Source organism: Delphinus delphis, chromosome 11 (genome assembly GCF_949987515.2).
Source record: "Delphinus delphis chromosome 11, mDelDel1.2, whole genome shotgun sequence".
Lineage (NCBI taxonomy): Eukaryota > Metazoa > Chordata > Mammalia > Artiodactyla > Delphinidae > Delphinus > Delphinus delphis.
The window spans coordinates 76,274,395-76,299,860 of NC_082693.1; the positions used below are offsets into that span (position 1 = coordinate 76,274,395).

General features: G+C 36.8%; 1 protein-coding gene across 6 annotated transcripts in view; it reads right to left on the reverse strand.

Annotated features, from left to right (window-relative positions):
- Positions 1-25,466, reverse strand: part of CEP83 (centrosomal protein 83) — a 141,437-nt gene that overhangs the window by 65,257 nt on the left and 50,714 nt on the right. For 3 of the 6 annotated variants that reach the window (XM_060025379.1, XM_069541207.1, XM_060025380.2), the window contains exons 2-4: positions 2,796-4,092; positions 2,370-2,642; positions 1,787-1,937 (exon numbers count right to left, since the gene is read on the reverse strand). In XM_060025379.1, coding sequence (XP_059881362.1) covers positions 1,787-1,937; positions 2,370-2,542 — 324 coding nt within the window. In that variant the 5' untranslated portion in view covers positions 2,543-2,642; positions 2,796-4,092. The remainder of the gene's footprint in view (positions 1-1,786; positions 1,938-2,369; positions 2,643-2,795; positions 4,093-25,466) is intronic. The other 3 variants (XM_060025378.2, XM_060025376.2, XM_060025377.2) reach the window with 3 other exon arrangements.

Consider the following 25,466-nt stretch of genomic DNA (forward strand, 5'->3'; position numbering starts at 1 on the left):
ATAAGAGTTCCAAACGGGAATTCTGCTTTGAAATTTATTGCCTCACAGTTCTGGAAGCCAGAAGTCCAAAATCAAGGTGTCAGCTAAGTGTTCCCTCTGAAAATTGTAGGAAGAACCCTTCCTTGCCCTGTCCTAGCTTGTCTTGATGTGCTGGCAATCCTTGGCATTCCCTGGCAGCTGCCACACTTCAATCTCTGCTTCTGTCATCATAGGACGTTCTCTCTGCTCCACCACCACCCGTGTGTTTCCGTCTCTATGTCTTTTCTCTTCTTCTTATTAAGGACATCAGTCATATTATATTAAGGGCCTGTCATACTTCAGTACGACCTTATCTTAACCTAAGTAATTTCATCTGTAAAACCCTATTTCCAAATAAGGTCACATTCTGAGGTACTGGGAGTTAGAACTTCAACTTATCTTTTCGGGGACACAATTCAATTTATGACAGATATGAAAGAGAACTAGATGATTATCAACTCTAAGATGCTAAGGCTCTAGATACCTATGAGACAACAAGTGCAACATTATACTATATATGAATAGAACAATTCCAACTCGCTCATTTATTCTACTTATTCATGTCATTCATTTAACAAATACTTGCTAGGCACCATCCTGAGCACTGGAGACACACTCCACCTGCCGTCGTGGAGTCTGTATTCCAACAGAATAAAAATTGCCATCATTTATGAGTAGCTACTATGTGCCAGACACCGTACTGAAAATATACAGGTTATAATCTCATTAGTCCTTACAGCAACCCGTTAGATAAAAACCTTTATGCCCTTTATCACGTGAGAAAACTAAGGAATAGAAACATAACTATTTGTTGAAGGTCATCACCTTCCTGGTGAAATGACCCTTTTTTTTGGTTATAAAAACGTTCTTTTTATCTTTAATGATACTCTTTGTCTTGAAGTCTATTTTATCTGATATTAATATAGCCACTCTAGTCTTCTTAGGCTATTTTGCATGTGCTTATTACAAATAAGCATGTCTACATGTTACTCTCAAGAAACAGTGATTACATCTTCAATGCCTGAAAAGAATACTTTGAATACCTTGGGTTTAGTGCTCACAGACTGCATTCATATAGGCCTCAATTTTTGCAAAACAAATTAATCCACCAATTCTAAAGGTTTAAATTACATTTCCCTCTTCAACTCACATTTCAGAGGTTTTTATTTGTTTAAATGTCCTAAATATGTATACGTAGGAATGAAACAGTAAACATGGTGGAGGGTCCAACCCAAGCTTAAGTGGTGGTGTTTCCAACAATGGAAGATTTCGAGATAATATGGAATGACAAACTCCTTTAACACTGCTGTCAAAAGAATACATGAATTGGATAATATGCCACACTGGATGACTTGAAAGATGGCTTTTCACTCTATCAACCCATGACTCCAATATTAATAATGCCTTCTTGTAACAAGCACTAGATCAATACTTAAATCCTATACACCTTTATTTTTAAAAATATTTTTAAATTGTGAATTTTTATCAATACAAACTGGCCTTTCCTCCAATTATTCTGAAGAGTAAGATATTATTTAAATCAGAACAGGAAATATAATACAAACTTACCTAAAATAACAGTTTTGTGGCTAAACCCTACAGGGTAGCTAACATTCTAGAGTATATGAAAGAAGATTAAGTTATACCACCTAGAGATACAACAAAATATTCATTAAGAATATAGGGAAAATTTACCAAATTTACCAAAATTATTTATTTCCACTAAATATCTGACTACTTTTATACTAATTTGAATATATTTTCTTACCTGCAGCTTCATTTCTTCTAAGTCTTTAGTTTTCTCTACTAACTCCCCTCGTAGCTCTTCAAGCAGCAGCTGAAATTTTTCCTGGTGAGTTTGCTTTTCATTTAATAGGCGCTTGAGCTCATTTTGTGACTTTATGTACTCATCCTGCAACCTGATTTTTTAAAAAGAAGAATTTAAGTGTATCCTTTGCTTTCTAATTGCATTACTTTATGTGAAGTCAACCAACACTACAGAGCAAGATCAACATCATATATTTATTAAACTTACAAATATAATTGCTTTACAGTTTCATTTATTATTAACACTGTAATTTCTGAATGCAATTTTACTTTGAAGGGAAAAAAACATATTTAGCCACCTAGATACATTTAATTTTATATGTCTTGCTACTTTCAAAACAAGACTTTTACAAATTTATAATCCACTTGATTTAAAGAAAATTTACTTGTATTTTAAAAGTTTTAAATGTATATTGTATACTGCAAAATAACAAAATTATACTGTATGTTCCAGAGCAAACATTTAGACAAAATAAAAAATTTTAATCAAGCCTCTCACTTCCAAATTTAAGTAATTTATTTACCTTGTGTGTTCAGCTTTCAGAGTCTGATAATTAGTTTTATGATGTTCACATCGTAACCGTTCATCAATTAACATTTTTTGGAACTCAGATTGAGAACTTGTCAGCCCACTGTCTCCACCAGGAGGAAAAATGGTGGGAAAAGTGTCCATATTGGTAAGTGAGCTGACAACCATGTAAAAGCAAGTCTTGCTTTCTTATTGTCTTAGTTTTCTTTTCAAGAGTATTTTTCACTTTCTTCGTGCTAAGACAGAATCTCGGGAGGCCAAATTATACCTGAAGAGAGAAATACACTTAATTAGTGATCAGTGAACTCCTTCAGTATTATATACTTTTTATCACTTATTATTCTCCTTATCATTTCTATAACAAACACAATTTTCAGATTTTCAGTTGTTCATAAAATTCAAGAATAAAGTTGAATCATACCTTAAATTTTCTTTACTTCCATGCAGTTTCTGTGCCCATCAAGGTCATATCTTCAAGTATTAGCCTAACTAGATGTAACGACTCTTCCAGTATAGGTAGTCCCAGAGTCACAAATCACCAATGTTTCCTGAAGTTACTGAGGTAAACTTCAAGAGTGGATTCTGGTACGAAATCCATACTCTGAAACCAGGGGGAAAGCTATTTGGAACTTGATAAGTGTCTGGGGAGAATCACAGTCTTCACAAAGATGACCTTCAGCATGTAATTATATCTGTGATTAATGCTACAAAGGATCTTTTATTTGACACAAGGTGACTGCACTCAGGCTGCAGATTCAGAGAATAAATCAGTCAACATATAAATATTGATCATCTATGTATTATGCACTGTGCTAAGAACAGGAAAGTCAATCACCTCAGCTATCCCCAAAAGCACCAATCCAGGATTATGAAAGTAACCAAATGTTTGCTCTATCTAGAAGTAAAATATGACACAGTGTTCTTACTGTAAATAATTAAAAACAAAAAATTTAATCAAAACAATTCTGTCCCTTTTAACTTCATTCATCTTTTTCAAAACTATTATATATATTTTTTCCTAACAGTACCTCCCTTAGTCATGGGTAATTATGAATTACCTTTTCTTACTACAAGAGACCATCTTTAGCCTACACAACCCCACCATTAAATTACTGAGTCTTGCTTGAACTACATCATTTCTGATAAATTAACGTGATGTCTACGTATTACATAAGAACACTTTTAAACTAAAATTGAGGTTGCTTTGGTTTCCTGCTTTATCTATTTTAACAGAGGGGTAAAAGTCCTTCAAGGACACTTTACTCCTTATTCTTCGGTTAAATGTGCACAAGGATTCAACCTTTGCAAATGCAGAGTGCACTGTTTGTAGTAGCAGCTGCCACAACATTATCCTGTCAAGAATATACATTTGCCATGGAATTAATAAACAGGATCATAAAAGTGGCATGTAATTTTTTTTAATTAATTAATTTTATTTATTTTCAGCTGTGTTGGGTCTTCGTTGCTGTGCACAGGCTTTCTCTAGTTGCAGCAAGCGGGGGCTACTCTTCGTTGCGGTGCCCGACCTTCTCATTGCAGTGGCTTCTCTTGTTGCGGAGCACGGGCTCTAGTCGCGTGGGCTTCAGTAGTTGTGGTATGCGGGCTCAGTAGTTGTGGCTCGCGGGCTCTAGAGCACAGGCTCTGTAGTTGTGGCGCATGGGCTTAGTCGCTCCGCAGCATGTGGGATCTTCCCAGACCAGGGCTCGAACTCGTGTCCCCTGCATTGGCAGACGGATTCTTAACCACTGCACCACCAGGGAAGCCCTGGCATGTAATTTTGATTCTGCTCTTTGATGCAAATTAATTTTTAAGAGACAGAAATATACAATAAACATATCTAATACTTTCTAATAATATCACCAAAAGGCATTATGAGGTTTTAGTTTTAATTAGCTAAAAGCTTACAAGTCAAAAGTTACCCTTCAGTCCTACTACTAGTAAAAGAAAGATTTCCAAGGTAAAATGAATATCTTTTTTCCTCTGTATTCCAATTAACTTGACAGTAAACATTCTCACTGACCCCTACCCTAAAATGAGAGTTAAGTCCTCACAGAAATAAAATTTACAAAGACCTGAAAGTTTCTGGAAAATAAAATTAAAATGATTTATCTCCTTCCCTCTTGGCACTGAAATATTTACTAGACGTACTTTCCAGGACTTCACTAATTTCAGAATATCCCTTTCTCAATCACCACCACCATTACTTCACCTCCAATTCTAGTTTCTATGCAAGCATATGTGTACTGCCCCCTTGTATTTTCCCAAGCCAGGAGGATTTCTCCTGTTCCAAGTTGATGTTTGCAATTTCATTACTTTTTAATATGTTAATTTTTTGAATAATAAAGCTAGAATATACCAACATACATCACCAGTAGGTACCACACCCAAATGCATGATATACTTTCCCCTCATACCACAAAAAATACGTTAATTTGCGTGCGTGCGCACGCGCGCACACACACACACACACACACACCCCTATAGTAAGCTTTCTGCAAAGTTACCTGTATCAAAATGATAAATCTGCTTATCCCCTGGCCCAATCCTAGGAATTTATTCTATGACAATAGCTGGATGAGTACCCAAATGTAATTATAAGAATTTTCTTTGTGACTTTTTTTAATTAAAAAAATGAAAAAATCAGAAATAAGCTAAACTTCCATAAATAAAGGTTTATCTATACTATACATTAAAAAGGACAAGTTAGATCTGTCCCCACAGCATGGTGAAGAGTATAAATGACAGATACACACACACATATGTTTACATACACATAAAAAGAGTCAAATAGTGGTACAGCAAGCAGCGAATAGTGGTAACTTCTGGGGAAATAATAATGGGGGGACTCCCTGACAGGAAAACTTGCACCTTGCACTTTCAACATTTTATTGTTAAATTTTATTTTTAACAACTACAAACTGTTTTCCAGATAATGAACAATTCTATCACCCTGTATTCAAATTATCTTAAACCAAATTCATTACCCTTGCTTTCAATCTACCTTCAACATCCTTACTTTCCAGCTTCTGATATTGATACCAGTATTATGCTACCATTCATCCACACTTACAACCTCAAAGTCTTCTCTGCTTTCTCTCTCAACTTCCCATGTATGAACAACAAATACTCTTTCTTTAAAATGCATTCCATTCTCTCCATTCCTACTTAACCACAAAAAGTCAAGCTTGTATCATCTCATAACTAGACTATTAGAGCTTTTTATTATCCCTGCTTCCAATATTTTCTCCTAGTCTACCCTCCAAACACTGCCAGATTAACAGTCAGAAACTGTTATTTGATCTCTCATTCTCACTCAAAAGCTCCCATATATGAGACAAAATCAAAACACCCAGTCTTGCAAAGCAATACACAATCAGCCCCAATCTACCTTGTGTAATCTCATCTCCTACCATCTGCCAAGAATATTCTACTCCAGCTAGCCCCTGAATAAACATGCACATCACACCTTTGTTCACACAGATTTTGTCTTAGTTTGTGAACCTTATACTAATGAAAATGGACTCTAGTATGCACGATAATCACTAACTGTTCTCTATTTCTGTGATGACTGAATATAAATAGGCTTAAACACAGTAGTTAGATACTGGAAAGAAATCCTTGACTCAAAGTTATGAGACCCTGGGTTGCATTTGCCAATAGCCTTTTCCAGAATTTTCTCCTCTAGGAATAGTTAAGAATTACAGAAAACTATCTGCCAATTTGTGTGAAACTAACCAAGGTCAGAATGAATTTTTTATCTGTTTTCAAGTACTCTGCACATATAACATATCCAGTTCTCTAATTCAGTAGTACTCAACTTATCAATAATAATCTTGAAAAATATAGTATGGTAGTCCTCCAAATAGATATCTAGTGTCATAGATAGAAAGGCCTCATAAAATAATTCTTTCTCTGACCTTCAAAAGTGGTCCATCATTCTATATTCAAGGTTACAAAGAAAGAACTTCTATTTTTTTATACTAATTATATAAGGACGTTTTAAATGGAAACGTCCTTAGCTAAAAATGGAAAACCCCAACTCAGTTACCATATAATCTATCTCTTATACCAAGAAATTTGAAGACAGTCTTCTATTACCAGTAATAGAGGATTAAGTAATTTGGATCAAGCCTCCCGCTAAGGACAGCAAGAAAAGCTGGATACATACTTTTTTTAAATCAGCTTGAAGACACTGGAAAACAAAAGAATAAATATTTACTGAGATGGGAACGGGGAAAGATATGGATGCAGAAAGATGAGACTGGCACTTGGAACCACCATTCCCCTAGAGGTATCTGCCAATTCCAGAGAGGTAGCTGGGAGACTGAATGCCCTGGGACAGTCTTTAAATTCAACGAAAGATATATTAAGTCAGCAAGGAGTGGAGAAGCCCTGGTGAACACCCTTCATTTCGGATAGAGACTTCAAAGGCTGCCTCTTAGGAATAAGGGTAATTCAGAAGAAAGATATTAGACTAGACCTCAAATTGCTCTAAAAAATAAATATGTGACACATACACACATGTAAAAGTTCATGGGAAGATAAGGTAACATGAATTAAAGCCACAGAAACAACAGACGACAAGCAGACACACAGGGTCTCACTATTAAAGAGTCATCAGACAATGGATCTAAAAGAATTTTTTAAATTCTAATTGTGTACAAAACAATAGAAAAGAAGGTTGAGAAATTTGGGAAAGGATTAGAAACCATAAAAAGAAACCAATGGAAACTCTAAACTTGAAAAATGTGATAACCAAAATCAAGAGCTCAACTGAGTGGGTAAACCAGCCCAGATTAGACATAGTTTAGGAAGTAATTGGAAGACAGCTTAAAAGAATATGTTCAAGAAAAAGTAGAAAGAGAAACAAGGATGGAAAATATAGAAAAGAAGGAAAGAAATAGAGAATAAAGTTAAAACATCACTTTAACAGACATGAAATTGGAGTCCCAGAAAGAAAGGAGAGAACAGAGCAGAAGCAATACCTCAAAAAAAAAAAAGAAACAAACCAGTTTGACATCATCCCCAAACTGAGGAAAGGTATCAATTCTCAGATATAAAAAGTCCTACAGGGACTTCCCTGGTGGTCCAGTGGCTAAGACTCCACGCTCCCAATGCAGAGGGTCCAGTTTCAATCCCTAGTCAGGGAACTAGATCCTACATGCCACAACTAAGAGTTCATATGCCGCAACTAAAGATCCCGCATGTCACAACTAAAAAGATAATATTGTATATGTTGCAACTAAAGATCCCACGTGCCTTAACTAAGACCCAACACTGCCAAATGAATAAATACCAAAAAAGAAAGTCCTACAATCCCCAAGCACGTAAATAAAAAGAAATCCACACCTACGCACATCACATTAAGACAGCTAAAAACAAAAATAAAGGGAAGATCTTAAAATCAGGCAGAAAGAGACAAGGTGCCTGTAAATAAGAGCAACAAAAAGACAGAAGTGACTTCAACAGTGAAGGCCAGAAGACAATGTACAATGCTGAAAGAAAACAACTGCCAAACTAACATTCGATAAATACAGCAATACTACAACTTTGAAGAATAATGGTAAAACAAAGACATTTTCAGAGAAACAAAATAAATTCATCCCTAAAAATGTACACTAAAGAAACAGTCAAGGACGTTTCATACACAATGAAAATTCTTAGATGTGAACTTGACAATGCAGAAAGGAAGATTAAAGGAAACCATAAATATATGCATAATTTGAATTGAATATTAATTGCATAAAATATTGATAATAGCTTGTGGGATTTTAACATATACTGACTTAAAATACATGATATAAATGGTATATAAGACAATAAAGGTAGAATTACAAGTGCAAAAGAGTCCTTGCACTGTATGGGAGAAGAGTAAAAGTATCAATTAACATTCTATTTTGATAAGTCAACAATACACATTGTAAAGGAAATGGGTTGGCAAACTACACTCCATGGGCCAAAGTTGGCCTGTAGCCCTTTTTGTATGGCCCCAAGCTAAAAAATGTCACCTCCTTTTTTAAGAGTTAAAATAAAAAGAATGAAAATAGATGTAAAAATCCTCAACAAAATATTAGCAAATCAAATACAGCATGTTTAAAAAGAAGTATACACCATGACCAAGGAGGATTTATTCCAGGCATGCAAGGTTGGTTCAATATTCAATATTCAAAAAAATCAATTACTATAATCCATTACATCAACAGCCTAACGCAGAAAAATCACATGATCATATCAATAGATGCAGAAAAAGCATCTGACTTTTTGCATCTGACAATCCAACACCTATTCATGATAAAAACTCTCAACAAATAAGGGACAGACAGATACTTCCTCAATTCGATAAAGAACATCTACAAAAAATCTACAGCTAACAGAATACTTAATGGTGAGAAAAATAGCATTCCCAGTAAGAACAAGAACAAGCAAGGCTGTCCCCTCTCACCACTCCTTTTCAAAACTGTAGTGGATGGCACTCAGCTAACACAGTAAGAAAAGTAAAAGGGATACAGGAAGAAAAGGAAGAAATAAAACTATCTTTGTTTGCAGATCACATGATCGTCCACACAGGAGAGCCAAAAGAGTCAATTAAAAAAGCAATTGCCCTAGGGTCTTCCATGGTGGCACAGTGGTTAAGAATCCGCCTGCCAATGCAGGGGACACGGATTCAAGCCCTGGTCCAGGAAGATCCCACATGCTGCAGAGCAACTAAGCCCATGTGCCACAACTACTGAGCCTGCGCTCTAGAGCCCTCATGCCAGAACTACTGAAGCCCACACACCTAGAGGCTGTGCTCTGCAACAAGAGAAGCCACTGCAATGAGAAGCTCGCACACTGCAACAAAGAGTAGCCCCCGCTCACTGCAACTAGAGAAAGCCCAGGCGCAGCAACGAAGACCCAAAGCAGCCAAAAATAAATAAATTAATTTTTTTAAAAAAGGCAATTCCCCAAACTAATAAGCAATTACAGCACAATTGCAGGATAGAAGATTAATATACAAAAGTCACTTTCTTCCAACAGCAATAAACAAATGGAATTTGAAACTTAAAACAATACCATACACATTAAAACCCCCCAAAAATGAAACAGGTATAAATCTAAAAAGATATGTATAAGACTTACGTGAGGAAAATGATAAAACTTTGATGAAAGAAGTCAAAGAATAAACAATAAATTATTTTAAACATCTTTACTGGAATATAACTATTTTACATTGCTGTGTTAGTATCTGCTGTGTAACAAGTGAATCAGCTATATATGTACATATATCCCCACATCCCCTTCCTCTTGCGTCTCCCTCGAACTCTCCCTATCCCACCCCTCTAGGTGGTCACAAAGCACTGAGCTGATCTCCCTGTTTTGTGGGGCTGCTTCCCACTAGCTATCTATTTTACATTTGGTAGTGTATATATGTCCATTCCACTCTCTCACTTCGTCCCAGTTTACCCTTCCCCCACCCCATGTCCTAAAATCCATTCTCCATGTCTATATCTTCACTCCTTTCCTGCCCCTAGGTTCTTCTGAACCACTTTTTTTTTTAGATTCCATATATATGTGTTACCATACTGTATTTTTCTCTTTCTGACTTACTTCACTCTGTATGACAGACTCTAGGTCCATCCACCTCACTACAAATAACTCAATTTCGTTTCTCTTTATGGCTGAGTAATATTCCATTGTATATATGTGCCACATCTCCTTTACCCATTCATCTGTCGATGGACACCTAGAATGCTTCCATGTCCTGGCTACTGTAAACACAGCTGCAATGAACACTGCGGTACATGACTCATTCTGAATTATGGTTTTCAAAGGGTATATGCGCAGTAGCCGGATTGCTGGCTCGTACGGTACTTCTATTTTTAGTGTTTTGAGGAACCTCCGTACTGTTCTCAATAGTGGCTGCATCAATTTATATTCCCACCAAGAGTGCAAGAGGGTTCCCTTGTCTCCACACCCTCTCCAGCATTTATTGTTTGTAGATTTTTTGATGATGGCCATTCTGACTGGTATGTGGTGATACCTCAATGTAGTTTTGATTTGCATTTTGCTAATGATTAGTGATGCTGAGCAACCTTTCATGTGTTTGTTGGCAATCTGTATATCTTCTTTAGAGAAATGTCTATTTAGGTGTTCTGCCCATTTTTGGATTGGGTTGTTTGTTTTATTGATATTGAGCTGCATGAGCTGCTTGTATATTTTGGAGATTAATCCTTTGCCTGTTGATTCATTTGCAAATATTTTCTCCCATTCAGAGGGTTGTCTTTTTGTCTTGTTTATGGTTTCCTTTGCTGTGTAAAAGCGTTTAAGTTTCATTAGGTCCCATTTGTTTATTTTTGTTTTTAGTTCCATTTCTCTAGGAGGTGGGTCAAAAAAATCTTCCTGTGATTTATGTCATAGAGTGCTCTATGTTTTCCTCTAAGAGTTTTATACTGTCTGGCCTTATATTTAGGTCTCTAATCCATTTTGAGTTTTTTTGTGTGTATGGTGTTAGGGAGTGTTCTAATTTCATTCTTTTACATGTAGTTGTCCAGTTTTCCCAGCACCAATTATTGAAGAGGCTGTCTTTTCTCCATTGTATATTCTTGCCTCCTTTGACACAGATTAGTTGACCATAGGTGTGTGGGTTTATCTCTGGGCTTTCTATTCTGTTCCATTGATCTATATTTCTGTTTTTGTGCCAGTACCATACTGTCTTGATTACTGTAGCTTTGTAGTGTAGTATGAAGTCAGGGAGCCTGATTCCTCCAGCTCCATTTTTCTTTCTCAAGATTGCTTTGGCTATTCGAGGTCTTCTGTGTTTCCATACAAATTGTAAAACTTTTGGTTCTACTTCTCTGAAAAATGCCATTGGTAGGTTGATAGGGATTGCATTGAATCTGTAGATTGCTTTGGGTAATATAGTCATTTTCACAATACTGATTCTTCCGATCCAAGAACATGGTATATCTCACCATCTGTTGGTATCATCTTTAATTTCTTTCATCAGTGTCTTATAGTTTTCTGCATACAGGTCTTTTGTCTCCTTAGGTAGGTTTATTCCTAGGTATTTTATTCTTTTTGTTACAATGGTAAATGGGAGTGTTTCCTTAATTTCTCTTTCAGATTTTTCATCATTAGTGTATAGGAATGCAAGGGATTTCTGTGCATTAATTTTGTATCCTGCAACTTTATCAAATTCATTGATTAGCTCTAGTAGTTTTCTGGTAGCATCTTTAGGATTCTCTGTGTATAATATCACGTCATCTGCAAACAATGACAGTTTTGCTTCTTTTCCGATTTGGATTCCATTTATTTGTTTTCTGTCTGTGACTGCTGTGGCTAAAACTTCCAAAACTATGTTGAATAATGGTGGTGAGAGTGGGCAACCTTGTCTTGTTCCTGATCTTAGTGGAAATGATTTCAGTTTTTCACCATTGAGAATGTTGGCTGTGGGTTTGTCATATATGGCCTTTATTATGTTGAGGTAAGTTCCCTTATGCCTACTTTCTGGTGGGTTTTTTATCATAAATCAGTGTTGAATTTTGTCGAAAGATTATTCTGCATCTATGGAGATGATCATATGGTTTTTATCCTTCAATTTGTTAATATGGTGTATCACATTTATTGATTTGCATATATTGAAGAATCTTTGCATTCCTGGGATAAACCCAACTTGATCGTGGTGTATGATCCTTTTAATGTGCTGCTGGATTCTGTTTGCTAGTATTTTGTTGAGGAGCTTTGAATTTATATTAATCAGTGATATCGGCCAGTAGTCTTCTTTTTTTGTGACATCTTTGCCTAGTTTTGGTATCAGGGTGATGGTAGCCTCACAGAATGAGTTTGGGAGTGTTTCTCCCTCTACTACATTTTGGAAGAGTTTGAGAAGGATAGGTGTTAACTCTTCTCTAAACGTTTGATAGAATTCGCCTGTGAAGCCATCTGGTCCTGGGCTTCTGTTTGTTGGAAGACTTTTCATCAGAGTTTCAATTTCAGTGCTTGGGAATGGTCTGTTTATATTTCCTATTTCTTCCTGGTTCAGTCTCAGAAGGCTGTGTTTTTCTAAGAATTTGTCCATTTTTCCAGGTTGTCCATTTTATTGGCATATAGTTGCCTATAGTAGTCTCTCATGATCCTTTATATTTCTGCAGTGTCAGGTGTTACTTCTCCTTTTTCATTTCTAATTCTGTTGATTTGAGTCTTCTCCTTTTCTTGATGAATCTGGCTAATGGTTTATCAATTTTGTTTATCTTCTCAAAGAACTAGCTTTTAGTTTTATTGATCTTTGCTATCGTTTCCTTCATTTCTTTTTCATTTATTTCTGATCTGATCTTTAAGATGATTTCTTTCCTTCTGCAAACTTTGGGGCTTTTTTTGTTCTTCTTTCTCTAACTGCTTTAGGTATAAGGTTAGGTTGTTTGAGATTTTTCTTGTTTCTTGAGGTAGGATTGTATTGCTATAAACTTCCCTCTTAGAACTGCTTTTGCTGCCTTCCATAGGTTTTGGGCCATCGTGTTTTCATTGTCATTTGCTTCCAGGTATTTTCTGATTTCCTCTTTGATTTCTTCAGTGATCTCTTGGTTATTTAGTAATGTATTGTTTAGCCTCCGTGTGTTTGTATTTTTTACAGTTCTTTTTCCCTGTAATTGACATCTTGTCTCACGGCACTGTGGTGGGAAAAGATACTTGATACAATTTCAATTTTATTAAATTTACCAAGGCTTGATTTGTGACCCAAGATATGATCTATCCTGGAGGATGTTCCATGAGTGCTTGAGAAGAACATGTATTCTGTTGTTTTTACATGGAATGTCCTATAAATATCAGCTAAGTCTATCTTGTTCAATGTCTCATTTAAAGCTTGTATTTCCTTATTTATTTTCATTTTGATTGATCTGTCCATTGGTGAAAATGGAGTATTAAAGTCCTATACTATGACTGTGTTACTGTCAATTTCTCCTTTTATAGCTGTTAGCATTTGCCTTATGCATTGAGGTGCTCCTATGTTGGGTGCATATTTACAATTGTTACATCTTTTTCTTGGACTGATCCCTTGATCATTATGTAATGTCCTTGTCTCTTGTAATAGTCTTCATTTTAAAGTCCATTTTGTCTGATATGAGAATTGCTACTCCAGCTTTCTTCTGATTTCCATTTGCATGGAATATCTTTTTCCATCCCCTAACTTTTAGTCTATATGTGTCCCTAGGTCTGAAGTGGATCTCTTGTAGACAGCATATATATGGGTCTAGTTTCTGTATCCATTCAGCCAGTCTATGTCTTTTGGTGGGAGCACTTAATCCATTTACATTTAAGGTAATTATCCATAGGTATGTTCCTATTACCATTTTAATTGTTTTGGGTTTGTTATTGTAGGTCTTTTCCTTCTCTTGTGTTTCCTGCCTAGAGAAGTTCCTTTAGCATTTGTTGTAAAGCTGGTTTGGTGGTGGTGAATTCTCTTAGCTTTTGCTTGTCTGTTAAGGTTTTAATTTCTCCATCGAATCTGAATGAGATCCTTGCTGGGTAGAGTAATCTTGGTTGTAGGTTTTTCCCTTTCATCACTTTTAATATGTCCTGCCACTCCCTTCTGGCTTGCAGAGCTTCTGCTGCAAGATCAGCTGTTAACCTTATGGGGATTCCCTTGCATGTTATTTGTTGCTTTTCCCTTGCTGCTTTTAATATTTGTTCTTTGTATTTAATGTTTGATAGTTTGATTAATATGTGTCTTGGTGTGTTTCTCCTTGGATTTTTCCTGTATGGGACTCTCTGTGCTTCCTGGACTTGACTATTTTCTTTCCCACATTAGGGAAGTTTTCAACTATAATCTCTTCAAATATTTTCTCAGTCCCTTTCTTTTTCTCTTCTTCTTCTGAGACCCCTATAATTCGAATGTTGGTGCATTTAATGTTGTCCCAGAGGTCTCTGAGACTGTCCTCAGTTCTTTTCATTCTTTTTTCTTTATTCTGCTCTGCAGTAATCATTTCCACTATTTTATCTTCCAGATCACTTATCCGTTCTCCTGCGCCTCAGTTATTCTGCTATTGATTCCTCTTAGAGAATTTTTAATTTCATTTATTGTGTTGTTCATCATTGTTTGTTTGCTCTTTAATTCTTCTAGGTCCTTGTTAAACGTTTCTTGTATTTTCTCCATTCTATTTCCAAGATTTTGGATCATCTTTACTATCATCACTTTGAATTCTTTTTCAGGTAGGCTGCCTATTTCCTCTTTATTTGTTTGGTCTGGTGGGTTTTTACCTTGCTCCTTCATCTGCTGGGTATTTGTCTGTCTTCTCACTTTGCTTAACTTACTGTGTTTGGGGTCTCCTTTTTGCAGGCTGCAGGTTCGTAGTTCCCACTGCTTTTGGTGTGTGCCCCCAGTGGGTAAGGTTGGTTCAGTGGGTTGTGTAGGCTTCCTGGTGGAGGGGACTGGTTCCTGTGTGTTCTGGTGGATGAGGCTGGATCTTGTCTTTCTGGTGGGCAGGAACGATTTTAGGCAGGCTCTCTGCTAATGGGTGGGGTTGTGTTCCTGTCTTGCTAGTTGTTTGGCATGAGGTGTCCAGCACTGGAGCTTTCTGGTCATTGAGTGGAGCTGGGTCTTAGCATTGAGACAGGGATCTCTGGGAGAGCTCTCGCCGACTGATGTTACGTGGGGCCGGGAGGTCTCTGGTGGTCCAATGTCCTGAACCTGGCTCTCCCACCTCTGAGGCTCAGGCCTGACACCCAGCCACAGCACCAAGACCCTGTCAGCCACACAGCTCATATAAGTGGAATCATACGGTATTTGTCGTTTTGTTACTGGCTTATTCCATTTAGCACAATGTCCTCAAGGTTCATCCATGTTGTAGCATATGTCAGAATTGCCTTCCTCAGGAGTCTCCTCAACAGTCCACTTGGCCAGCGTGTTCCTCTCCCCAGCTTCACAGAAGTAACCTTTGTTCTCTCTGTTCCTTTCACTCTTTGGCCTTACCGTAATAGAGACTTTTCACGCCTTAACTATTTTTTTTTTTTGCTCTGGGTATCCCTCACAGCACGTGCTCTTTGCCAGTGGTTACCAATTTCCTTTACAGTTCCTGTGCTAGGCTCTGAGGAGCCTCCTCCCTCCCACCTCAGGGCAAAGGGCAGGCAACAATAAAATGTTTATATTCATGGATAGGAAGACTAAATATGGCCAAGATGTCAGTTCTTCCCAACCTGATAGATGAATTCTATACCATCCCAACAAGTTATCATGTGGATATCAAGAAACTGATTCTAATATTTATATGGAAAGGCAAAAGATCCAGAATAGCCAACATAATATTAAAGAAGAACAAAGTTAGAGAACTGACACTACCCAACTTCAAGACTTACTATATAAGCAACAATAATCAAGACAATATATCAGCCAAAGAATAGGCAAATGGATCAATGGAAAAGAACAGAGAGTCCAGAAACAGACTAAATTATAGTCAACTGATCTTTGACAAAAGAGCACATGCAAAAATAACACACATAAGTAAAACGTGGATCTAGGCACAGACTTTACACCTTTCACATAATTAGCTCAAATGGACTACACACCTCAATGTAAAATGCAAAACTATCAAATTCTGAGAACATAGGAGAAAATCTACATGACCTTAAGTATAGCAATGACTTTTTAGATACAACGCCATAGGCAAGATTCATGAAAAAATATTGACAAGTTAGACTTCATTAAAATTAAAAATTTCTACTCTACAAAAGACACTGTCAAGAGAATAAGAAGAGAAGCCACAGACTGGGAGAAAATATTTGCAAAAGATATATCTGATAAAGGACTGTTATCCAAAATATACAAAGAACTCAAACTCAACAATAAGAAAACAACTGGATTAAAAAATGAGCCAAACATCTCACCAAAGAAAATATACAAAGGCAAATAAGCACATGAAAAGATACTGCACATCACATGTCATCAGTGAATTGCAAATTAAAGCAACAATGAGATACCAACACGCACCTATTAGAATGAACTAAACCCAAACACTGACAACGCCAAATGCTAGTGAGGATGTGGAGCAACAGAAACCCTAATTCATTATTCTTACCATACAATCCAGCAACTGCACTCCTTGGTATTTACCCAAATGAGTTGAAAACTTACATCCAACAAAAACTGGCACACAGATGTTTATAGCAGCTTTATTCATAATTACCAAAACTTGAAAGCAACCAAGGTGTCCTTCAGTAAGTGAATGGATAACTGTGGTATATCTAGACAATGGAATATTATCCAGCCTTAAAAAGAAATGAGCCATGAAAAGATACGGAGGAATCTTAAATGCATGTTACTAAGTGAAAGAAGCCCATCTAAAAAAGGATACATATTGTAGGATTCCCATATATTCTGGAAATGACCAAACTATGGAGACATTAAAAAGATCACTGGTTGCCAAGGGTTAGGGGAAAAAAAGGGATGAACAGGCAGAGCAGAAAGGATTTTTAAAGCAGTGAAACTATTCTGTATGATACTATAATTATAGAATACATGCCAATATACATTTGTTAAAACCCACAGAATGTACAACACCAAGAGTGAACCGTAATGTAAACTGTGGACTATGGGTAATAATGACATGTCAATGTACCACTCGGCTGTGGGATGTTAATAGTGCCGGAGGCTGTGCATGCAGGGGCAAGTAGTGGGTACATTGGAGCCCTCTGTACTTTCTGTTTGATTCTGATGTAAATCTAAAACAGCTCTATAAAAGGAATGAAGGAAGGGAGGAAGGGAGAAAAGAATACATAACAGAAACCATGCATGGCCTGAAGAGCCTAAAATATTTGCTATGTGACTCTTCATAATAAAAGCCTGCGAACCTTTCTCTAGGATAACCATTAACGCATGCTAAAAGGGTGGAAAAATTTAAATTACTCAAATACTCTAAAAAAGGGTTTCTCAACATAGAAGTTTGGAAGGAAAAACATAACTATATGACTTTTTTATAAGACAATTGTAAAACATAAGGGCACAGAAAGGTTGAGATAAAGAGAAGATAATACAAACATCAATCAAAAGAGATGGTGGAACTATATTAATGTCAAATAAAGTTGATTTTAAGGCAAAATATACTACTAAAGATGAAGGAGACATTAATAATGATAAAAGGTTAAGTACACCAAAAAGATGTGACAATTTTAATTTATATACAGTAAATGAAGAGGTCAGAACTACAAGGAAAAAGAGACAAATTCACACTCTTAGGGGGAGAATTTAACCACTATTCTTGGTAACCAATAGAACAAGCAGAAAAAAATAATCAGTAAGAATACAGACAATTTAAACAACACAATTAATCAACCTGACCTACTGACATATATAGAAAACTGTATCCCATAACTATAGAATACACATTCCTTGTAAGCATACGCATAACATTCAGAAATGACCACATGCTGGGTCGTAAAAATATCTCACATTTTTTAAAAAAGCAAACTTATACAGAATATGTTTTCTGACTACAGTGCAATTAAACTAGAACTCAATACCACAAGATAACTGGAAAATTATATATGCTTAGAAATAATACATTTCTAAATAACTTATAAACCAAAGAAAAGGTCACAATAAAAATTAGAAAATATCTAGAACTAAAGAAAACAGATTAAAACTTGAGGGATAAAGACATCTGCTTCCAGGAAGATGGAGCAGGTGTACATTACCCTAATCCCACTAATACAACTAAAAGTCCCAAATAGTATATATATATGACATACATAACATGACTCTGAAAAACGGAGACTAGAAGGCAGACCAGCCAAGGACCCCGGACATAAGAACCAACACAATGGCGTGCTCCCTGGGTTTTCTTTTTCCCTCACTTATGCCCAACTTGGAACTGAAGAAGCTGGCAGTGGGTTCACATACACCACCCCCCAAAAAAAAAACCCTGTTTCTCTAGCCAAAGTAATAAGAAAGGGGAAGCCCAGCAAGACAAAAAAATTTTAGACAGTATCAACTTACTACAGGCAAATACAACCAAAAAAGTTGTGGTTCCACCCCCATCCACGCAAGCAAAGGCCAAGTGGAGAGGCCAGGTTGTAATGAGTTACCCCAATACCCTACCTGGATAATCTACAAGCAGTAGGAAGTTGGGACTTTCATCTCTGCTGAGAAGTAATAAAGCCCCATGCTCCTGCAATGTTAGTGGAGACCACATGGGTCACCTGAACTTTCACCCCACCAACAATAATAAGGATTAGCACATTCCTCAATCTGCTGAACTGTCAGAGAAGGTCTAGTGGAGAGTAAGGGCTGGCACTACCACTCAGTAATAACAAGGCTACCCTTTCTACGGTGTCAGTAGAGACCACATGGGAAGCAAGAAGTCCTCGCCACCCAACAAGAAAATGATGATCTTCCATAACTCAGGTGTCAACAGAGGCCAAATGGGAAAACTAGACTTTTACCCTCATCTGGCAATAATGAGGTAGCATTTCCCCCCTTTTCTCCCACCAGAGAGGTGTCATGAAAAGCCAGCTAAAACAGGTTTAAATAGGGTCCAAAGTCTCATAACATAAAACCCCAAAGGTCCAGGTTTCAATAGAAAATCACTGGTCATACCAAGAATGAGGAAGGTCTCAAATTAAATGCAAAAAGACAACTGCTAGATGCCAACACTGAGAAGACAGAGATGTTAAAGTTATCTGACAAAGATTTTAAAGAAGTCATGATTAAAATGCTTCAGTGAGCAATTACAAACAAGCTTGAAATACATGAAAAAAGAAAAAGTCACAGCAAACAGATACAAGTCTCAGCAAAGAATTGAAGATATAAAGAAGAACCAATGGAAATCTTAGAAATCAAAAATACAATGACCAAAATAAAAATCTAAGTATGAGCTCAACAGTAGAAATAAAGATAGACAAAGAGGAAAGAATGAACTAGTAGAATAGAAATTACTCAGCTTAAACAACAGATAGAAAATAGACAAAAATAACAGATGCTCAGGGACCTGTAGGAATAAAATAAAACGTCTACCATTCATGTCATCAAAGTCTGATTCCATTTATATGGAATATCCAAAATAGGTAAATCCATAGAGACAAAGCAGACTGGCAGCTGCCAGGGGCTGGGGGGAGGGAATAGGGTAATGGGCACAGAGTTTTCTTTGATGTGATAAAATGTTTTGGAACTAGATAGAGGTGGTAGTTGTACAACGTCGTGATTGTACTAAACGCCACTGAATTGCGGTTTTGTTTTATGAATTTCACCTCAATTATAAAAAACTTCAGCAAACTAGGAACTAAAAGGCACATCAATTTGATAAAAGGTGTGTTCAAAAAGAATACAGCAAACACCATGACTGATTTCAAAATCTTCAATGCCTGACTTTGAGAATGCAATCAAGACAAGGATGTCCAATATCACCAATTTTATTCAGCTTTGTACTGAAGATCTGGAAAAAGACAAAGGTATAAAAGGTTAAAAGAAAACTGGAAAAGGAAAAATAAAACTTTATCTACAGATGTTCTGATGGTGTATACAGAAAATCCAAAAGGATTTACAGAGAAATCATTAGAAAAAGCAAGTTAGTAAGATTGCTAAGTAGATTAACATACAAAAATTAATTGCATTCTACATACCACCAACAAAATATTTTAAAGACATTCTTTGTTTATGGGTCCTCTGGGTATTCTCTTTTGTGAAATGTTTATTTGAATCTTTTGCCCAATTTTTTCTACTATCTTTTTATGTACTAATGTGTAGGAATTCTTTATAAAATTAAAATCACAATGAGAAAACCAAAAAGGTTGATGGTAACAAGGTCAGAGAGAATGGGAAGCATGATAGCATATCCACTTTGGGAAAAAAGCAAGCATTATCTAAAGTTAAAGAAATGCATATATATTATGACTCAGCAATTCCTCTACTTGATATATAACTAACTGATATGTGAGTACAAGTACACCAAGAGATTTCTGTTGGAATAATACTGTTCACAGCAGTATTATTCCTAACTGAAACCTAGAAACGAATTTCCATAAACAGCTGAAGAACCAAACTATGGTATAAAGAAACTAGTACTATATGGCAATGTAAAGCCACAGATGGACTCTATATAGGTGGATATCACAAACACACTATGCAAAAGAAAGACACACACAAAAAAGTACTCAATTATTCCAAACAACTAAACTTCAGAAAAAATAAAAAACAGACAAAACGACAGTATTTGGAGAATACATGCCTGGGTATGTTTAGGTTGTGATTAACACAGAAAGTCAGGATAATGTTACCTGAGGAAGGCTGGTAGTGTTCTACTTCTTGATCTTTGTTGAGGTTACACTTTGGTTTGCTTTGTAAATCCCTCAGATGGACATTTTTCTGCATTTTTTTTACATGTATATTATAATCAACTTTTTAAAGAGGTCAAAATTTTCCATTTTAAAATTCAAAATTCTAAATTTTCATTCAAAAATTAGTCTCAGTATTATCAAGGACCCTGGTCTTTCCCATTCTTCTGCCAACATCCTGCTGTCTTAATTCTCCTCTCAGTTGTGAGGGTACCACAGTTTCAGATATCACATGGATACACAACAATGTGTAAAAGGACCATTTCGTCCACCAATTCTGTTTATTTAGTCTTTTTGTTTCTAAAGTAAAATGTACATATAATGAAATGCATAAATTTTAAGTATACAATTCCATGAGCTCACAAAGGAAGAACCTAAGACTATTCCATTGTTTAAATATAACACATTTTGTTCTCTTACTGATGGGCATTTGGATTGTTTCTGGTTATTATGAATAAAGCTGCTTGTACAAGACTTTTTGTAGACACGTTTTCAGTTGGTGACAAGTGTAACTATATGAGTGGAACTGCTAGATCATGGAGTATATGTTTATAACAAACTGACAAATCTTTTTCCAAGTAGTTGTACCATTTTCCATTTCAATCAACATGAGAGTCGTTTCCTCCACATTTTTGCCAACATTTGGCGCTGTCAGTTGTTAAAAGACAAACTGAGGCACATTAAAATTTTCAAGAGTTTATTTGAGCATACATCCATTCCAATTGGGCACCACCTAACCGAAAGCAGTAGGAGCATACCACCAATAGGAGCTAGTGCAGAGGGTTTTACAGAGATGCGGAACCAAAGCAAGGAAAGCATTTGGTTGGCTACAGGTTGAGGAGTTTTCTTATTTGGAAAACCCTAGTTGGCTGTAATTGGTTGTTCTTAAATTTCACTTTCTGGGATTCAAGTGCATTGATTCTGGCTTAGGTTTTGGTTTGCTTACATAGGCTACCAAGGCATTACAGCCACCACAGTCTAATGGCCTCTTTAATTACTTTCACATGGTCTTTTTTTTTTTTTTTTAACATGGTCTTTTTAATTTTAGCTATTCTAGGGGAAGTATCTCATTGCGGTTTTAATTTGCACTTCCCTGAGGCATCTTTTTTTTTTTTTTTTTTTTTTGTGGTACACGGGCCTCTCACTGTTGTGGCCTCTCCCGTTGCAGAACACAATGCGCAGGCTCAGCGGCCATGGCTCACGGGCCCAGCCGCTCCGCGGCATGTGGGATCTTCCCGGACCGGGGCAGGAACCTGCATCCCCTGCATCGGCAGGCGGACTCTCAACCACTGCGCCACCAGGGAAGCCCTGAGGCATCTTTTTTACGTATTTAACGGCCATTCACAGATCTTCTCAATGAAAAGATCTTTGCTTTAAGAAGGATCACAACAAAGACTGTCTACCTTGCAACTTACTAGAAACAAAACAAATTTTAAATTCATCTCAGTGCCCTGACTTACTGGTGGCTTCGTGAGCACAAACTGCTGTTTTCTACCTCCATGTCTTAGCAAATACTAATTTCCTTGCCCTGAAGGTCTTTTCTATCCCCTCTGCACTCTGATCTAGTGAATTCCCAGTCAGCCTTCAAAACCTTGCTCAGGAATGCATTACTTCCTCCATGAAGTATTCCTGACTCTCGCAAACTTATTATGTAATTATTCTATCTTCTATCCTGTAATTTTTTAATATATGTAACACAGGCAATGTAACTTCGCCCAAGGGAAGAAAACCTGTCTTACTCATATTTATAACCCCCACACCTAAAACAAACACAGGTACATACTGGCTCAAAAATAGTAAATGAATGTGTTCACCATTCTATGCTACTTTAGCCTCAATTCACTTCTCTCCTCCATATTCAGTAACTGAGGCTTCTGTATTGGGCTGAATGCTGGCCCAAAAAGCTATGTCACTTCTTAATCTCTGTAACTTATGATAATGATATTATATGTCAAAAAATGTGATTAAATTAAGGATCTTAAAAGGAGGAGCTTATCCTTAATTATATGGGTGGGCCCTAAATACAATGACAGGTATCCTTATAAGAGAAAGACTAAAGGAGGAGTCAATATGACCAAGAAGGCAGAGATCAGAGAAATGCAGCCACAAACCAAGGAATGCCTTAAACCACAAGCTGGAAGAAGCAAGGAAAGGATTCTCCCCTAGAGCCTTTAGAGGGAGTGTGGCCCTTGATTTCAGACTTCTGGACTCCAAACTGTAAGAGAATAAACTGTTGCTGTTTTAAACCACCTAGTATGTGGTAATCTGTTACAGTAGCCACAACTAACCAATACCCTGGCTCTCTCTTCAGTCTACTTTTTCATAATGAATTTTAGCCAGTCTGAAAATTTCCATCAGTTTTAAATTCTTACCACAGTCAGACTTTTCGGATTTTAGCCAGTCAATAGACAGGTATCAATTACTCACAGAACATCTAAATATGTATTAGGCATTTGAACTATATAATAAAACAAACAATTCCTATTGTGTGGAGTCTATCAAATAAAGAAACTCATAATGCAAATGTTTTAAAGTACACAATTCAAACAATAATGAAAGGTAAAGCAGATTATTTTGATCAGCCTGTTAATCAGTAAGCACTTATGAGATGGACTAGTCTCTGTGAAAGGCAATTTTTAAGACTCAGCATAACCCTTCTCCAAATACATCTTCCTATCTTTGCAACTATTACTATCACATAACCACACCCACGTCCTTCCTCCCATATCTTTAGACCAGTCCCAGCTCCACAGACCCACACATGACATTTTCTTTTGCACAGGAGCTGTATTTCTTAAGCAGTGGTACAATGTCTGCCCAAGAGGATGGTAATTCAAAATATTCTAAAAGCACAGCTGCTGATGCTCATGGAAAGCTTCCAAAACACATTCCATTAAAAAGCACATGCTACGCCTTTGAACATTTCAAAACAATGCTCTAAATACTACATGCCCCCAAAGTGAATGTTGTTTTTTAAAAACAACATTAAAAGTCTAGAGAGAACCTACATCCAGCATTACTTCATTTATAAACAGAACATTAAAAATGAGTTTCCTTAATATCCAGAGAGAATCCTATACTAGTCACCCAAACAGCCTTTGGATGGCCATCCTAGGATGTCTTGTATACAAAAAATGTCACCACCTGACACCCTGCCAAAACCTGAAGTGCAGCTGGGAGCAGACCCTTCAAAGTCCTGGAAAGGCGCCAGGCCCTGTGATTGTGATTTAGAAAGAAACGGGAGGGTAAGGAAGGAGAAAGGGAAAAAGGTATGTATTAGAGTGGTTAGCAATCAACCACCAAAGCACTCTGAATTAAAATGTTATTCTATTCTTATAATTGCACTGTCTGCCTCCGCATAGCTTAATTCGCACAAAAGAATTCTGGAAAGTATGATATAGTAACCAGTCAACCTCAAATGCTTAGAAATAAATTATAAAAGTCTCTGAAAAGGTGTGATCTGAAAAACAAGGATGACGCTTGCACAAACCATACTTCAAATTCATTTCCATGTTTCTTAGTGTAAGCTCTATTACATATAATAGAGGGGACTTTGCAAAAGAGTTATGAGTACTTAATACCTTTGTGCGAGCTACAGAGTCTTCTTTGCTCACAGTCCCGTATTTCTCCTGAAATAGAAAAGGCTACCATATGGCTCCTAACACAAAATGAAGGTTGTCTACTGATCCAACAACATGTCCTGGAAATTATTTGTTTTTTAAATAAATTCTGATTTAATTTTATTTCCATGAGATTTATGCATTATTCTGAAAAGTTAAATAAACTTTAAAAATTGATGAGTTTAACTGATATTTTTACTGGAGTTAATGTAAACATTCCCTTTTTCATATTTGAGAATCTGCCAGAAAGAAAGTATAAAGTTTTTCAGAGCCAGAAAAGGGAGATAAATAAAAGTCACACAATACAGGTTAACCTTGAAACCATTTATTTAAGGAAAAAAAAAGCAATTAAACAATCAGTACCTACTGAGTGGCTACTATATCATATTTACTGAGTGGTCCACTGCCTAGCAGGGTTCTGAGGGAGATATGTAAATATGCAGACCATCAAGTCCAGCTGACTTCTCAGCAAGGAAGAACCTGCCCATATTCAGAGTACTATGGACATTTTCTAAGTGCCTATTTTATGCCAGACACTTTGTTGGGTAGAGATACAGAAATAAATAAAAGAAAATTTGTGCCCTCAAAGAGTTCATAGTGGGGCTTCCCTGGTGGCGCAGTGGTTGACAGTCCGCCTGCCGATGCAGGGGACACAGGTTCGTGCCCCGGTCCGGGAAGATCTCACATGCCGCGGAGCAGCTGGGCCCGTGAGCCATGTCTGCTGAGCCTGCACGTCCGCAGCCTGTGCTCCGCAACGGGAGAGGGCGCAACAGTGAGAGGCCCGCGTACCGCAAAAAAAAAAGAGTTCATAGTGGTCAAGGAAACATACATGTTGATCAACAATTGCTAACTAAACAAAAATAAGAGAAAATTTACAATTTATTAAACCCTTACTGTACTTAAAAAAATTTTTTTTTGCCATGTGGGGATATTACCTATTTAAAATAATTGAATTCAGAAAGTTTCAAAACTATAAAGCACTGTAATATATTTATAGGTAGTATGGGTGCACTTGAAAGAGAGGCAAAATTCTGCTGGAGAAGCTGTCAGGGACGACTTCACAAAGAAGGAAATCCTGAGTTAAGACAAAGAAAGGGATGCAGGGAAGAAACACCAAGTACAAAGGCACGGAGATGGAGAGAAGATCACTGGAGGTGCAGGGGAGAGATGTGGGG